Raw genomic sequence first — 18,102 nt, 5'->3', positions numbered from 1 at the left:
AACTCACCCATGAAGCTCTTTGGCCTTCTTGGTGTTTTTCACTATTTAACGCATACTCTAAGCTCTAATCACAGCAGTTTGAACCCGATCAATATAGAGTGCTGATGTCAAATATGAAAGTGACAGAGAAGGTCAATTCCACCGCAGTCGCTGTACTTAACTGTGAATGGCAAAACTGCTATTTTAAAGGCTGAACAAGCATGAAGAGAATTAAGCAATTTCATTTTGGATTTGTGTTGTCTTCTGAAACATAAATGCGACAGTTCTGTACTTGTAAATTTTAAGCATTGTTTTAATATTAAGTGCAGTAACTAAACTGGTTACTTGACATGCGCGCTGTCAATACGAAGCAGAGCGGTGGCTCTGTGGCTAAGGATCTGCGCCTGTGGCTGGAAGGTTGCCGGTTCAAATCCCATGGCCAGCAGAGGAATCCTACTCCGTTGGGCTCCTGAGCAAGGCCCAACAGTTCCAGGGGCGCTGTACAATGGCTGACCCTGCGCTCTGCCTCTCTCTCTCTGTGTCTGTGTCTCGCATGGAGAGCAAGCTAGGGTATGCAAAAAGACAAATTCCTAATGCAAGAAATTGTATAGGGCTAATAAAGTGATCTTATCTTATACAGAACTAACTCCCTTCACTGAGAACCTGAATCCACAAGAGCCTTCATCCGATCCCTGCTTGCTCCTAGAACTGTCCGTGTGACTACAGGAGTGATTCGATTGCTGTGATCCCTCCCTATCCTCATATCAAATCTCTCAAGTTCATAGTTATCAGCTCTGCTGAGCTCCTCTACATTTAAATCCTTCAAGAGGCCTTAAAGTCTAAAAACGATGTACAATGTACTTGCATCTTCACACAGCTCCTGCTGTTGTTAAAAAGCTGTGAAGATTTCCCAATTTTGCATTCCACAATGTGTGCTTCTGTTAAGAGTCAATCGCTAATTTGTTTAATCAGTTAAGCAGTAAACGGTTTCCCCGCAAAATGTGGAAAATCCCTTGAGACAATGCACAAACATAGAGCATCTGGTTGGAGTTCTCTGCACGGAACAGTTTGATTTGCTCTTTCACAGTGCGCCAGTGGAGGTTAAGAAATGTGCAACAACTGTACAGACAGATACCTCCTTAGCAATAAAAGAATACAACTTAAATAATCTGACTTGCTGTCCTGTACAACTGATCAGATGGAGAGTGTCATCTTGCTTTTACACGTACTACTCTTGGAGAGGCATGTTAACACCTTACAGCACTGTTTCCCAGTCTTAGACTAAAGCTGTTCCTTCCAGTTTTCAATCCAGCTGAACTTTGCTGATCTGGCTCATCAGACCCTTAAATCAAACTGTGCTTCTGATTTCACAACGGTTTCAGTTCTTAAATAGCAGGACCAGGCTAGAGGGTAGCATGCAGCCTGTGCCAGCTGTGCCAGCTCTCCTCTCACTGAGGTCCATTGTTTTGGGCCAGTCTGGCACTGTGAATGCCTTTTACAGCAGTGCTGGACAGCATCACTCCCACCTGCGTCTCCACATCTACAATTAGAGCTGTTTAAAATGTTATAGGGGACAAACAATTTAACACCTAATTAAAGCAGAGTTCAGTCTGCTACATTTCTTTCAAACGATACAAAACAGGCAGCAGGCTGTGGCATTAAGTCCAGAGTGCAGAAAACCGTTAATCACCTAACACCCCTGTGTCTGCTGTCTGCTATCATACACTCCCACAATGAACAGGAGTCCATCTAGTAACGTTTCAGGCAACAACTGAATAAGTGATTTTCTGAAATTCAGAAACTGGAACCAGGGTCATACTAATTTCAAATGCCATTCAACATTTTAAGAGCTGAAGGCTACAGCTAAAAATATGCCCTAAGTGGACAACTGAATTCAATCTGCCTGTGTTGATCTCAGCTGAGGCAAAAAACCCAGAAGAGACAGACTGGGACTGGACACCACTGCCCTACAGTCAACATTGACTTTGAACTTTGCAGTATTTTACTGCATTGATCCTTAAATAACCCAGATGTGGATCACCGCTAATTTATAATTAATCAAACAGATTTGCAAAGCAATGGAAGGGAGGGGCCAAAGCCGACTATCTTTGCCTAACAGTAACGACCAGCCACCTAAAGAATCCTTTGGCAGAATGTGGAACGTTATTTGATGGATGAATAGTTATCTGATACTCAAGTAAAAAGGGAGCCAGTGAATTTATGCCAAGATGCAAGTTTCTTTACTTGCACAAAATCAAGCATACACAGCTTCCAGAAACACACATAAGTCCTTCAACGCCAAACCCATGTTCTAACTCAAAGACTGAACTGACCAATACAGAAAACAAGTCTGACAGATTAAAAAAGGAACACTGTTGAAACTAGTATCTGAAAGAGCTCTGTTCTAAGGGGTTTAGAAGTAAAAAGAAACAAACGATGGTGAGGGATTGTGAGGGTTCTGCATTTTCCAATTGCTTTATCCAGTGCAGAGTCACAGGGGTGTCGAAGTCTATCCCACACACCCGCGGGCGGGTGGGGATTAAAAAAAAACAAATTTAGATCAGGTCTGGCGAGTGCGGGTTCGTTTCTCACAACCGCGGGCGGGTGCGGGTCAAAAAAAGCAGACCTGCGCATCAATAATGCCTACTCATTCCTGACTCTCTGTGGTCATTTAAAATCCCAGGATGTTTCTCGAAAAGAGTAGGGGTGTAACACCGGTGTCCTGGCTAAATTTCCCATTGGCCCTTACCAATCATGGCCTCCTAATAATCCCCATCTATGAACTGGCTTCATTACTTTGCTCTCCTCCCCACTGAGAGCTGGTGTGTGGGGAGTGTACTGGCGCACTATGATTGCCATCGCATCATCCAGGTGGGGCTGCACACTGGTAGTGGTGGAGGGGATCCTCATTACCTGTAAAGCCCTTTGAGTGGAGTATCCAGAAAAGCGCTATATAAGTGTAAGCAATTATTAATTATTATTAAAATAACCTCAGCCCGACCCTATCCAATTCAGCCAGAGCCTGCCCTGGACAGCACTGGGCGCAAAGCAGGGGGAACCCTGGACAGTAGTATAATCACAGGGCACACACACGCTCCCACCAGGGCTAGCTTTCCCAGAAGCCAATTAACCTACATGCAAACTCCACGCAGACAGCACCCCAAGAACTGAACCCAAGGCCCCAGCACTGCCAGACAGCAACCACTGTGCTGCCATGTTGCCCATATTTATTACCGAGAGGCTAAACTCTGAAGGACATCGGCAATTCTGCACAGCTGCATGGGTTTTGTAAATTTGATAGTGCCACTGCAGTTTTTCCACAGAAAAGTAACAAGAAATATTGTACGTAGGAAGGAAAATGGGTCAAAATGAGTTAAAGGGTTTAAAAATAAAACGTTTTTGTTCATAATGCATAACTCAGAAAGCAAATAAGGTACACAATTTGCGCGTTTGCAGTAACAAGCTTTAACTAGATGCTCTAATGCATAATCACAGCAGCAAAGGACTGATGGTGAATCCAGATACAGGTATGTATATGATATGTCGAGCATGCCTGATAGTTTGTAAAGACTAAAGGAAAAATGAGCCTCTTGGGCGCAGACTACAAGACTGATGGCGGAACAGAGAGAGACCAGCGCTCTCTGCTCTCTCCGTAACGACACCCTGAGAGATGGAGACGAGCCCAGTTTACAGATTCTGCAGGATAACAAATGCGCAGAGGGAAGAGAAACGATGAAAACAAATGCAGAGAGTGAAAAATGAAGCACCACGCCGTCGCCCGAGAGTGCTGTACTGAGCAATGAGGAGAGGAGACTGTCCGTCACTCTCTTCGCCAAGGAGCACTGAGCGCAGTGCGGCAGCGACAGTCTCATCAGCGAAAGAGCAGCACTCGCAAGCCCTCTCCTGTATTAATGACCAGCTTCACCCGCAGATCTGCGATGAGCTCTCCCTCAACAAGTGAACTGCAACAGGGACAAACACGGCCTCACAAGCATCCAGATGTCTGAATATTTACCGCTTTGCAATAAACACAAAAAAGTGCTGGTGGCTTTTAATTCTGTGGGCTAGATGGAGAGCCGGGGTCTAGCCTTTGAGAAACGGAGAATTTAATCACTCCGCCTGCCAGTGCGCCGTGTGGACCCAAGCGGTCTGAAGTGCTGGTGAACTGGACTCTCTGACACGGGCAGGAGCCCCGTGAGCTCTGCCGAGCTTTCAGAAAGAGAGGCACGTCACCCCCAGTGTACCCACTGCTTCCTGGGACAGGCTCCAGGCCAGCATGACCCTGACTGGAATGAGGATTGATTGATTGAAAGAAAAAGAAGGCAAGCTGTGGGGTTGGGCTGAGGCTGCTGTGGAGGAAGTGCAGGTTATTGGAAGTGACGTGGTGATGAGGTGTTGTAATAAACTCCCGCTGAGCACTGTGCTGGTGTGGTGGAGGCTGCACTCAGAGAAGGAGACAGGGAAGGGTGCACCCAGTCCGATTCAGAAAGTTGCCTAAAATCTCACTTCTTATAGACCATTATTGCTACTACCACTTCTTCCTGTGGCTGTCACACCTTCATCCAAGGTGATTGTAAAATGCTTGCAGTAAACACCACTTCACATATAGAGAAAAACAGGAAAAAAAACAACTGTCAATACTCAAGAAATTGCAGACAATTAACTCTGGCTCACATATTCACACATTCAATTAAAAGAAATCCAAAATCAATTGTTTTTACTGCTTCTTCTTATCTTGACTAAATCTGGAATGCCGTTTCACTGCGTTTCCGATTTCCACACAGCAGATCAATGGCGTTTCACCGTTTATCATCTGCTCAGCTACGTCTCACCTTTCATTCATTACTGAACTGAGCCTCCCCTGGGATATTTATCACTGTGTTCCTATCATTTCTCAACCCCCCCCCCCAAAGCCTAGAAATGGCCTCTCTGGACATTGTTCTTTTCAAAACAAAACGGCAATTTACAAAGCCTACACTAACATCTCCAAAGTCTGAGGAGGGCTCTGAATAGCTTAGCTAATAAAAGTAAGAACTGGGGACGCAGGCTGCCCAGATGTCGCTAATTCAAGGCTAGACTGCATTAGTAACAGACTCTGACCTGGTTTTCATCCAGTGGTGAACTTTTAATTGAGCACTACTGGTTTAGGCTGGGTAGATTCAGTAAGAGCTTCCTGAGCTTTCTACAGAAGAGCGAGTGCCGAGACAGGCTGGGCGGACACTACTCCTCCTGAGCTTTCTACAGAAGAGTGAGGGCCGAGACAGGCTGGGCGGACACTACTCCTCCTGAGCTAGAAGAGTGAGGGCCGAGACAGGCTGGGCGGACACTACTCCTCCTGAGCTAGAAGAGTGAGGGCCGAGACAGGCTGGGCGGACACTACTCCTCCTGAGCTAGAAGAGTGAGGGCCGAGACAGGCTGGGCGGACACTACTCCTCCTGAGCTTTCTACAGAAGAGTGAGGGCCGAGACAGGCTGGGCGGACACTACTCCTCCTGAGCTTTCTACAGAAGAGTGAGGGCCGAGACAGGCTGGGCGGACACTACTCCTCCTGAGGTTTCTACATGTGAGTGAGGGCCGAGACAGGCTGGGCGGACACTACTCCTCCTGAGCTTTCTACAGAAGAGTGAGGGCCGAGACAGGCTGGGCGGACCCTACTCCTCCTGAGCTAGAAGAGTGAGGGCCGACACAGGCTGGGCGGACCCTACTCCTCCTGAGCTTTCTACAGAAGAGTGAGGGCCGACACAGGCTGGGCGGACACTACTCCTCCTGAGCTTTCTACAGAAGAGTGAGGGCCGAGACAGGCTGGGCGGACACTACTCCTCCTGAGCTTTCTACAGAAGAGTGAGGGCCGACACAGGCTGGGCGGACACTACTCCTCCTGAGCTTTCTACAGAAGAGTGAGGGCCGAGACAGGCTGGGCGGACACTACTCTTCCTGAGGTTTCTACATGAGAGTGAGGGCCGAGACAGGCTGGGCGGACACTACTCCTCCTGAGCTTTCTACAGAAGAGTGAGGGCCGAGACAGGCTGGGCGGACACTACTCCTCCTGAGCTTTCTACAGAAGAGTGAGGGCCGAGACAGGCTGGGCGGACCCTACTCCTCCTGAGCTAGAAGAGTGAGGGCCGAGACAGGCTGGGCGGACACTACTCCTCCTGAGCTAGAAGAGTGAGGGCCGAGACAGGCTGGGCGGACACTACTCCTCCTGAGCTAGAAGAGTGAGGGCCGAGACAGGCTGGGCGGAAACTACTCCTCCAACCAGTGCTGACTCAGCTGCTGGACACGAAGCAGATGCACTGTGTCCAGTGAGGAATGTGTGGATGTCTGAAATACAAGCTGAAGGTGCTGTTCTCACTCGCTGATGACCCAGCTTTTTTATCCATTTTGGACTGTGAGGATTTAAAGCTTCTGGCTTATTTTTTTAATCTTATGCGTGCATGGTTTTTCATTTGTTAATGGATTGATGTTAACTTAAATCTGCTTTGTATTGTGTGTCTCTTTACCAGGGCAGCGCTGAGGCTCTGGATTCAATTCTTGGGATGGAGTCTGTATGTTCTCCCTGTGTTCGACTGGATTTTCTCCCATAGTCTAAAGACATAATTGGCTTGGGTTAATTGGCTTCTAGGAAAATTGGCCCTGTTGTGACAATGTGCTTGTCTGTGTTTGAGTCTGTGTGTGCCCTGAAACAGACTGGTATCCCATTCAGGGCGTACCCTGCCTTGTGCCTGTTGCTTGCTGGGGCAGGCTCTGGCACCTCCTGTACTGGAAGAAGAGGTCAGAAAATGGATGGACGAATTAGAAAACTTGGGGACATCCCTTATACCGAATGGTATAATAAAGCTTTATTTCATTTCAACCTGATCAGGGGTAGCTGTAAAAATTCAAGGACATGTAAAGCTGCAATTAAACTAGTACTGATCTGCTTGCAACGCTGAAAAATTCTTGCTGCATATTTCGAAATGAACGCAATCTGCATGTAAGCACAGGCAAATTATTTTTCAAGGCACAATCTTATTAACGCTGCAATCTGCAAACACAATTCTTCTAAATTACTGGAGGTGCTACTGGCACACTTGTTCAAAGATGTTTCTATTAGACTCAAGCCCAAAATTGCTGTTTCTTTAATTTGTCTTAATTGCATTTGTATTTTTTATTGGTTATTATCAATGCAATTTACACAAACACTGGATTCACAAAGTTATGTCCTGAGTAGAAGGAAAGTCATACTAAATGCAAAAAAATAAAAATAAAAACACGACATGACTGCATACATAAAAGTTATTGCCAAAGTCTTGTGCTGGCATATTGGACTCTGGGAAGCAGCAGGATTCGGGATTATTGTCACAATCTGGTTCTTCACCTCCTTCTGCAACAGTTTCAAACTGCTGACTGCAGGTTCTCCAGAACCAGCATTTCCACCGACGTCAAGCATCACAGTTGAATAGGTGGAGATTTTCCCAAAATAAAACACTTATTTGCCATAAACTTTTCTTTTTTTAAATTGTACAATCTTAGCATGCCCAAAGGGGCTGGGCAGCCAGTTGATCTTGAGTTTTTTTTCTCCTTACTAAGGAGTTTTTGGTTCCTCTCCTCCGCTGTCTTCTAGTCTTTTCTATTCTGTATTCTTAACATGTATGGTCACTTGCATTGTTAATCACCTTGGGGCAACCTTGTTGTGAAAGGTGCTATATAAAAATAAATTTAATTGAATAAAACCTCACGTAGTTACTTCTTTCTGATAATCAGGACCTCATTTGCCATATTTAATGATTCACATGGAGGTTACTCTCCAGAAACTCTCCCAGTGAGACCACAGCTACCCCCTGAATGAAACTAGTATTGAAAAGGTTTGGCTCAGATTGAACTTGTTAGCACTATTACAAGATAAGTCAAACAAAATGAAAAGCAACATCTTTAAACCTTCGTGACAGCAAGATGAGATTTCCTACATTTTTTTAACAATCTACTGTGTGACTTTTTCAAGCGACATTGGCAAACTTCTCGCGTCTACATCCTCAAATTCAATGCTGTGTAGCCCTGTGGTGTTTCATTCTGTACCAGCGACCCCCACTACACCACAGATCAGGTGGGGTAGAGATTTATAATTTACAGGGACCTTTAGGAAGACCAGGGTCTTCTATCCATCCATTTTCTAATTGTTTTATCCAATTCAGGGTTGCTGAAGAATTAAGATTTAATCTGGCAAGCAACAGGCACAAGGCAGGGTACACCCTGGGTGAGATGCCAGTCCATCGCAGGGCACAGACACAGAACATGCGAACTTTAGTGCTCCAGCACAGAGAAACAGCAACACTAACCACTGCACCACCAATGCTGGCCCTCACAGGATCTTTCATAACCAAGCACAGGAAACTGTGGTCCCCAAGGAGGTTACTGGTCCAAGAGTAACACACACAGGAGGTCTCTCGTCTCGGTACTGAGCAGGACCAGCTTGGCTGAGCTTCTGAGAACCGATAAGCTCAGGCTACAAAGTGAAAAGAGGTTTTTAGGTAACAACGCTAGAACACAAGGGAAACTGAAGCACAATGAAATGAAAGGTTAAAATGTTGTAAATTACTAGTTGACTTAAAGAATCAGTCACAGAATTAAGAGCTAAGCTTGTAAAACACTTGACAGAGGTCTCACAGACTAGGGCAGGAAAGCCAATGTCTATCTCTCTCACAATTGATTAGGCAGTCTCTGTATTTTTTTTTTATAGGCAGCATTCCTTATAATCATTTCCTGCTGGATCCACTTCAGAGAGCCCTATTTGCATTCAGGGAGCAGGAATTCTCAGCAGTTCTCCCTTATAGGCGTAATGGTAATAGGCACTCGAATCCTGCTTTATTTTATAAAGCATGCTCTCATAGAAAATAAAAGCTTCGTGTGGGCTTCAGCATTTAACATCAAATCACACTGGTGATCCTGTGGGTAAAAAAAAACTTTGTTGTGGGAAAAGAACAACATTTCTGTAAAACCAATTTTAAAACTCCACTTCTGTAAAGAAGAAAGAGGTCAACGGTGCCAAATCCCATCATCCAAGATGCAATTAAACGGAAATTGACACAACTATCACAATTTAGACAATATCACACCATGTTACCGAAAGGACACAAAGCCAGTGCCCCTGCAGGACCACAACACAGCAGGTTTTACAGTGAGCTCAATTACACAATAATGAGCACAGAATAACACAGAGAAGACAGTAGGACCCTGGAGGACTGGAAACGCTCTATAAAATGTCAACGTACTCGAGTGAGAAGTTGTTCAATCTTCTGCAGTCATGGATCTGATCACACTGCAATAGTCCAGTAACATGTTTCTGGGCCAGATCAAGATCGAGTCCTCAATGCTGCACAACATTTTCACAGCTCACACCTGCCCACAGGCATCGGCTGCAGGATCTGGCAGCAGTGGAGAGCCAGAGCAGAAATCTTTAGACTAATGGCCCACAAAGGATTAAATGACGAGGCTGCATTTAGCAGTTTGATTGGGGATTAAATGCAAAGGCGATGTTGATGAGCTCCACGGTCCAGTTAATGTGCGTTCAAGCCCGGGTTGTGTAGCGAGTGGACTGAGACGAGGAATCCAGGAGTGACAGGGCAGGAGTGGCTCTTACTACTGTCAGTAGGAGGGTTGGGACAAGAGGACCAGGGTTTTACTGCCTTCTGGGTGAAACAGCGCCCCCCTTTGACTGCATGGGTACCTACAGGCAGCAATCACGACTCCAAATTGAGCAGGCACATGATTAAAAATAACTGGCAATTCTCTACATTTCCAAAAAGTGAAATGTCTGGAAAGAAGAATAAAGGAGGGGGGATTCACTGAGCACAAACAGACAGCGCAACTGATCGTGACCTATAAACCCGAAAACCAATTTTGACATTTAAAAATCTCGAAAAAGAGTAGGGTGTTACACCCGGTGTCCTGGACAAATTTCCCTCTGGCCTTTACCAGTCATGGACTCCTAATAATCCCCATATCTGAACTGGCTTCATTACTCTGCTCTCCTCCCCACTGAGAGTTGGTGTGTGGGGAGCGTACTGGTGCACTCTGGCTGCCGTCACATCATCCAGGTATAGCTGCACACTGGTGGTGCTGGAAGGGAGTCTCCATTACCTGTAAAGCGCTTGAGTGGAGTGTCCAGAAGTGTGAGGAATTATTAAAGACAGCCGCATTCACCAGCTGTTCAAAGATACGTTACAAGTACCAAAACTAAGCAGCCTTTTGCTTCATGTTTTTGGAAAAGAACACCGACGAGAAATTTCTAACCACAAAATTCAGATGACACAGGGAAAAATAAACCCTGACAGAGACAGTCGGTGTTTTCAGTCTTGGCGTCTCGGGAGGCGCAGTAGGACAAGCTCTGGCACTGCTGACAGCTCCAGGGGAGGTTCTTCAGAACTTAGTATTTGTGTCCTGAACAGGTCCTGCAGCTCAATTCCAAGGAAAGGGCGGAAAGGAAGGCTAATGTCAGACAGGAGGTTAAGAGTTACTAAGAGCCAGAACATTTCCCAGATAAAGGGTATTGGCCTCCCCGGGCCTTAGTGACGGCACAAAATGCAGAGAGAACATAAGTGTTTGAAAGTAGGCTCGGGAGGCACTGAAAAAGGTCAGGAGACATTATTGCTCATGGCCAACGCAAGCCATAATTCTCCTCTGTGCACTCTTAAGAGCTACACAGGCATTTCGGTGTCTTTTTTTTAACAAAATCAAACAGAACAATAATGTTAGCGAGAGATGGCGGCTCTCACAAACTACAAGGCTTTAAATCGATCACAGTAGTTTGAGAAAAGCTGCACCCGTGCTCTCCGAGCCTCACAGAGGAGCAGGCCTGCCGTCTAACGTCCTCAGCAAAATCATCTCCGAAATGGAGATGTTTGTGATTACGGAGGTTCACACATCACGCTGTCTAGCCTCTCACTTACAAAACGTTTTCCAGATCATTTTGTCTCATGGAGTGAAGCACTTCCGTTAACAAGAAAATGCTCTCTCCCAGAACACTTTACCATGAGTTTCTATAATTGCTGCAGCTTATCACATCGCCCTTTGGTTTACTGGTGATTCAAAATTGACAGGCTCACACATCAGGGAAGCAGATATTTGATCCATGTCATAGTTTTACTCATTGCAGGGACTGCGCTGGTAAAGATAGACTGAAACTATTTTATGCCTGCATGTCTTTGTGAAAATGCAGTAACAAAAAGGTGTTGGTTTATACGCAGAGCCAGCAGCAGAGGAGCGATTATTTATGCCATTAAGAAAGTACTTGAATCAGCCTCCGCAGGTGTATTTGCAGGGAGATGGTACCAAATACAAACAATCACAGAAGGACCAGTCAGTATCTACACTTGCCAGATGAAAAAAGGGACCGATACAGAGTGCCATTGATTGATTTGGAAAAACTATTAGGGCAAAATGAAAGCTCTTATCGATCTTTGAAGGTTTGACCGGAAACAAATTTGAAACTCACAATTCATTCATCTGAACACATTTATTTGACTTTAAATGAAAGCCAAACCCCATTACCTTGCCCAGCTTTGAATAGTGAGAAAGACAGCAGTGAGGCATGACGTTATACCAGGCAAGCGCGATCTGTGCCAAGGATCTCCAGATTTACAAAACTTTCAACTTTTTCTCTTCCCAATAAAAACCATTTCAAAACCCCTGCATCTACCATTTAAATGTCAACTCAGGCAAGTTTATTTTGCATCTGGTCAACCTTTATCCGATCATCTTCAGCAATTAGGAATTCTACACTGGCAAAAAAGCAGGGAAATCGCCACCCCTGCCCCCAGGGTAACAGCTCCATTTCCATTCTTTGACAGAAATCAAACAAAACCAAACCAAAGAGGCTGGCGACGTTTAGGGAAGGATCTCACTTGTGAGACCAGTTTTGGAGGCCAGGAAAGAAAGTCAATACATCCTTAATGAAACTCCTGTTGTCAAATTCTCCTCCCTTCCTGCCAGTTCCAGTCAGGAATCCGTACCCACTGCTGAATAATGATGTGCCGGTGCTCTCCGGAGACACAGAATACTGTGTGCTTTCCGTTCTGCTAAAGGGGCTTTCTGAAGATAAACACTGCTGCATTCACAGTTGAGAGCTGTGCACAGTCTCCTCAGGGGGGGTTCCTTTAGAAAGTGGCTTCCGTGCTGGAGAGCCTTGCCAATCGAGCGCAAGCACTCAGGACACCCTGCGTCGCCGCGATGAGCGCCCCTCATCTCATTCAGACACCCCGCCGGCCGGCGCGGGTCTGAAATGACCAGCCAGGTAGAACTCGAGGCTGCCTGAAGAAATCCAGCGTTTAGGAAGTCAGGAGCAAGCCAGCGTCGAGCCCCTGGGGATCTCACGATGAAATACGGCACAAATGCAGCATCTTGTACTAATTAAGCCTACGGCGAGATTACAGAGGCTCCAGCACACACGGTGATTGGCGTGCTTTTAAGCCTCGCATTTCAGGCTCTCGTTCTGATCGCTGTTCAAAGCGCGAGAAGCCCTGACCTTCACACCCAGCTCCGCCGGCGAAAGGGAAGTCTGAAGTTTTCAAGCACGGCATTTTCAAAAGATTCGGAAAAAGGCAAATGACTCATCACACACATGGCCGAGTATCCTGGCGTTCCGAGACGAGGGCAGAACGGCCATGCGGCAGGGGAAGCTACAAAAAAAAAAGTCGAAGCAGCAATCCCCTGCACTGGATCTGGAGAGACAAAGCGCCTCACTTTCACACCCAACAGCTCCGATGTACAACGCTTCTACTAAAAGCAGCTCTCGCATGCGTGTCGTGGCAAAATCCCTCTCAGACAAATCTGCAAGAGTGCACAGCGGTAATGTCAATCAGTCCTCATAAAGACACACTAATAGAGGAGCGCAGGAGAGCACAGCCCCAGAGATGTGTCACTGTCACTAGAACGCCTTCAAACACAAGCCACAGAATCAAACCAGCAGCAAACACAGGACAGCGTCTCGGCACAGGAATTTAAACTTACAAAATCCTGGGGAAGAGCCTAACAGGTTTCCCTCACTCCTGGTCCTAGAGACCCACAGATACGCTGGTCATCGTTGAAGCTGAGCTCTTCACTGCCACAAATCCTCAACTGGACCAACAATTTCCTTGGTCGGAGCCTTGGAAGCTTTTGTTTTCTACTCAAAGGTCGGAGGTTTCAAGTTACTTATGAAACACAACAGTTAGAAGGCAAACTCCCACGTTAAGAAACTTATCGAGTTAAAATTAAACCGATAATGAGGCGCGTCAAGGGTTCAACTACTTAATCGCGTGGTCAGGTGGAACAAAGAGCAGCTAGAGTGGGGGTCCCCATGAGCACGATTAGGAACCCCTGACAGGGTGATGTGCACTCATAACACTTTTCAAAGTGCCACTGTGGGAAATACAGAGACACCCTGGAGACCCAGAGAGACACTTCTGATCTCCCTTTTCTCCCGAGTCAGAGCAAGAACTGGGTGATGAAGTATCGGACGCATCTCCACTAACACAATGAGCCCTGGCACTGAGACCAGCTTAGATCTTTTAAAAAAACATAAGCGTCTTTCTTGTCAGCAGTATTATAGAAGAGCATATCTGAAAGCCTTTCATTCACAGTTACCTACTGTAAGATTTGTACTTTGTTTCCTACTTAGAACTTAAACTTCATATTACCCACACACACTTCTTTAGAAACAATTTATCACACATTACCTGAAATTCAACATTTTTTTCTTCTTTTCACCACTGACCTAGATACCACAAACAGGTGTTTCACTGTTAATAGGGATACCATTAAGGTTTTCCTTAAGCTATTTTCAGACAGATGTTTTTGGGAAAAAGTTTGTGGTCTCTTTCAAGTTGCGTACAGCTGTTCATGAGACATCACGGCAGATTGCTGTTCAGCGAGCGGTTTCCAGGACCTGCACCAATGCTTCGTTAAAGCCTCGCTTTTTTTTGTCCCATCCAGATCCTAACATGCATGCAAATCCAAGTGAGAGCTTGCGCCCGGCTCTTTCACAACAAGTAGCAAATGAGCACTTGGCATCCTGAGAACTTAAACAATTTCAGCCTCGACTTACATGAATCCTGATACGAGATGAGATCGCTTTATTGGCCCTATACAATTTCTTGCATTAGGAATTGGTCTTTTTCACATACCCCAACTTGCTCTCCATGAGACACACAGACAGGGAGAGAGACGCTTGGGGTCAGAGCGCAGGATCAGCCATTTATACGGCGCCCCTGGAGCAGTTGGGGTTAAGGACCTTGCTCAGGGGCCCAAAAGAGTAGGATTCCTCTGCTGGCCACGGGATACGAAACGGCAACCTTCCAGCCACAAGCGCAGATCCTTAGCCACAGAGCTACCACACCGCCCCGCCAAATTCAACTGATATGAATTCAGTTTTAACTTTCTCACATCTGTGAGCAAAACAGACCTATGAAGTCTTGGGGTGGCTCTCCTTCGTTAAAGCCCTGTCATGCAGAGGACAGCAGCTCTAGCCTGGGCTGGGCTGTTGTCACAATTCCCCAGAGTTGTGTAGGCAAGAGCCTCCAGCGTTAGGACTGGAGATAGGTGGGATATTGCCAGCTTCCTATATAACAGTACCCCCCAGAATCTGTGATGCACTCAGGGGCTCAGCAGCATCCACTAAAGACTGCTGTTCCCGTTGGGGCACTGTGGCGTTGGCTGTGCATTTCAGATCGCGACGGGTTGAGATCGTGGGCATGTCTGAGCAGAGGCATTCTCCTCTCATTTGCCCCTGTCTATAGTTTAGAGGTTGCAAGAGCCAAAGCTGGTATAAATGGAGCTGATTTACAAAATGAGTAAATTTTGTAAATTTTCAAATAGTCATTTCAAATATAGGGAGGGCGAAACGATGAGCTAAAGGCACAAAGCACAGAATCTAAGGTTCCGGAGAAGCAGACCTCACCACAACTGAAGCGCTGTGCTAACTGGGCAGTTCACTCTCTCTGCAATCCTCCTGCTGCCCTGATCCCTGGGGCAGAGAGAAGGAGAGACACTTCTCTTTCAGCTCACGGAACAGTATGAAAATGCCATTGAAATCAGGCAATGTTATATTTGAAGTTGTGCAGTGCATGGTAAGACCCTCGTTAAAAATACCGTGTACAGTTTTGGCCAACTGGAACCCAAAAGCTGCTCTGGAATCAGGGAAGTGCATTTATAACCGAGAACAGAATGCACATCCTTTACACAATGGATGGCGGGAGAGTGGAACGAGATGCCAAGCCGTGTTTTTGGAACTGATACCCTGGCTTCCTTCAAGAAAAGGAAAGAGATTCTTGAATCAATTAGCTGTTACCAACCTACACTGGCCCAATGGCTTCTATTTTTAATCTTTCTTACGCTTCTTGAGAAATACTGATGTCTAGAAAAGGAATCTGATTCACTAGGGGCGACAGATACTAGTTCTACTAGAGTTCTAGGATCTCCTGGCTGCTCTCCCAGGTAAACACTCTCTTCCTTAAATGACGTGTTCGATTAACTGGAAAAATAACCTCACGACAGAAAAGTCACAAAAATGTTTCACAGGTGATCTACACTCAATAAAGCCCGTCTTTCAACTGCCTGCTTTCAAACACTGTGCTGCTTAGTCAATAATTAGCATCAGCAGGTCTTCAGCTGAACTGAAAACGAGGAGGACCAGCAGTGCTCTGAGGAACTGAGTCCTTCACCTTTGTGGCACACTGTGGACCACCTTGTCTTCTCTAGATGGCATTTTCCCTCGTCGCCCCAAAAACCCTGCACACCTCAGCCCAAACCACAGCCAGCAACACTGCACCGCAGCCCGGAGTCGCTGGCCCCTCACACAAGGACGAACGCTGCTGACAAGCACAAGTGGAGATGGCGTCCCTTCCCTTGCCCTCCTAATCAGCACTTGGCTGAGGCACTTGTGGGGCTGCAAGAGGTGTAATACCACTTTGCCACACGACAGCACAGCTGGGAAACAACAAACTAGGTCTCGCGCAGCTGTGCGGCTAACAAGGTCTGCCAGAATTTGTGAATGAGGGACATGTACACCAACCTTTTCACCTCTCTTTTGGTGTCTCCCAACAGAACGCTTTGAGGACAGCTCGGCTCCTCTTGTAACAGGGGGTTCTCAACAGTTATAAAAAACCAGAAACGGTCGTTTTAAAAAGCATTCCACGTTCTAAAAAGGCAGGCTTTCAACACGTAAAACAAACCCTTCCCTGACCTCAACAGTCACCTCAGTGAAGCCATCACGTCTTGTTTCGCGCCGATGGGCGAGTTTGACATCGCAGGTGACAGCGGAAGAGGGCACGTACCTGGATTTCTTCGAACGCCTCGTCGATGGTGGTGACCTGGTGCTGCTCGTGGACGGCTGGCTCGTCGCAGAAGAAGCAGACCAGCGTCTTGTCACTGAGGCAGAAGAGCTTGACCTTCTCGTGGTCCTTGCAGGGGTACGAGTTTCTCTGGGCGTTGAGGATGGCGTCGAGCGGGAAGGCGGAGTACCTCTCCACGATGTTGGAGAGCTTGAGGCTGGGGGACAGGAGCGGGTCGGCGAAGGTGCGGCGGCACTCCGGACAGTCCCGGGCTCCGTGGGGCTCCTGTCTGCTCCAATGCTCCGTGATGCACTTCCTGCAGAAGTAGTGCTCGCACCCGAAGCTGACGGGGTCTTGGTAAATACTCAGGCAGATGGAGCACAGAAGCTCGTCCTTCAGACTGCAAGCCATTTGCAAGCACGTTTTTAAAGATGAGGCATTTACACGAAATCACTCCTCTGTACGGCTGGGCACTGGGTCCGAGGTGCACGGTGCGGAGCCACTAAAACCCCCGGGGAGTGTCGACTAGGGCAACGGAGACGACACAAACGCGACGTGAACGGTTTTTGCGGGCACTTGCCGTCTCAGGTGAAGTAAGTTAGTAAATAAAAACTTCACAAGGGTTAATGAATAAATCCTAAGAAAACGTGAAACAGCACTCCGCGGCGCACACGGTATCGCCCAACCCGGCGCTGTGAACAGACGACAAATCTGCTATCTTGTTTAGACAACAGCAGTTGCACTACCTTTAAACACAAAGAGGAACTCCAGTCAAAGCCTGCTATTTAGATAGACTTCTTCTGAAAGCCCATCTATAAAACGGCACCAAAGCTGTCACGTTGTTTTTTTTTATCGGAGCTGTTTAACAACCCTTTCTTTTATCTTCGCCTAACAATAAAACAATGCCCTTTCCTCGGATTACAAAAAACCCTCACGGCGCTCGGTGTCAGTACGGAAACTTTATGATCGGCTTTAATAATGACGCGGAGTCGCTCGGCTGTGTAAGATCAGCAGCATCCCCGTTCAGAATTACAGTAATTTTCTTTAACTTATCCAGCGGAAGCACCTAATTACCGACTCCCACAGAGGTGCTTTCTCTCTCGCTTCGCTGTTTTTTTTTTTAATCCTCGCCGTGCCCGTATTCCGGTATGTCTCTGCAGACACAAGCTCGGGCTTCTCAGAAACTCTTATGTGTCAGTTACTTCACCTTAAAACCGGCGTCTTTTGCTCCAGATCTCCAATTCAAATCGCTAGATGCAGATGGGCTCCTGCTCGGCTCTCCTGAACACCCACCTCCGCCAGCTATCTGGCGAGCTAACCCGTCTTCCTACACAGACCCCGCAACCGTCCCTCTGCTAAACCTTGGGCTTCGTGCGCCGCTGAACGACTTCACCTCTTCTTCGCCCAAACTTGCTGGATTACCTAGCCGGACACGTTGTCGCTGCCTTAGTTTTTCCGCTTTTTGTGAACTCTGGATTCGCAATAGTTCCCCCCTCCTCTCCGTCCTCCCCGATGTCCCTCCAGCTCCGGAGCCCAGTTCCCAGTGTCTCCCTCTATCCAGGAAGGAGCAGGAGCGGAGCGCTGGGACAAACCACTCCGTCACCTGCGCGCACCATGAGGGGTGGGGGGGGGGGGAATCTGTGGGGTTGCCTCCGAAAAACAACCGAGTGTCGCGGCTACCTTTACACATGGGCGCTGTGATTAGGCAATTTTATTCATTTTTCCGGATTGGTTTGTTTCCAGCGCCCCAGTCGCCGACAGGAGCGAAGTCGTGTGGCGGAGTCCCCCCGCCGCACGGCTGTGGATGCGCGCAGACTTCCTCATTGTTCTGTGCGGAGAGG

At 47.0% G+C, this 18,102-nt stretch overlaps 1 protein-coding gene across 1 annotated transcript in view; it reads right to left on the bottom strand.

Moving 5' to 3' along the window:
- The window catches only part of trim62.1 (tripartite motif containing 62, tandem duplicate 1), an 86,806-nt gene extending 69,020 nt beyond the window's left edge, over window positions 1-17,786 (bottom strand). The window contains exon 1 of the mRNA XM_088938472.1: window positions 16,265-17,786. Within this exon, the coding sequence (XP_088794598.1) occupies window positions 16,265-16,672 (408 nt within the window). The 5' untranslated portion in view covers window positions 16,673-17,786. The remainder of the gene's footprint in view (window positions 1-16,264) is intronic.
- Window positions 17,787-18,102: the final 316 nt, after the last annotated feature.

The sequence above is a fragment of the Atractosteus spatula genome, chromosome 20 (assembly GCF_055471065.1).
Source record: "Atractosteus spatula isolate fAtrSpa1 chromosome 20, fAtrSpa1.hap1, whole genome shotgun sequence".
NCBI lineage: Eukaryota > Metazoa > Chordata > Actinopteri > Semionotiformes > Lepisosteidae > Atractosteus > Atractosteus spatula.
Note: the sequence above shows the minus strand (reverse complement) of the source record. Positions and strands in the feature narration are given on the sequence as shown.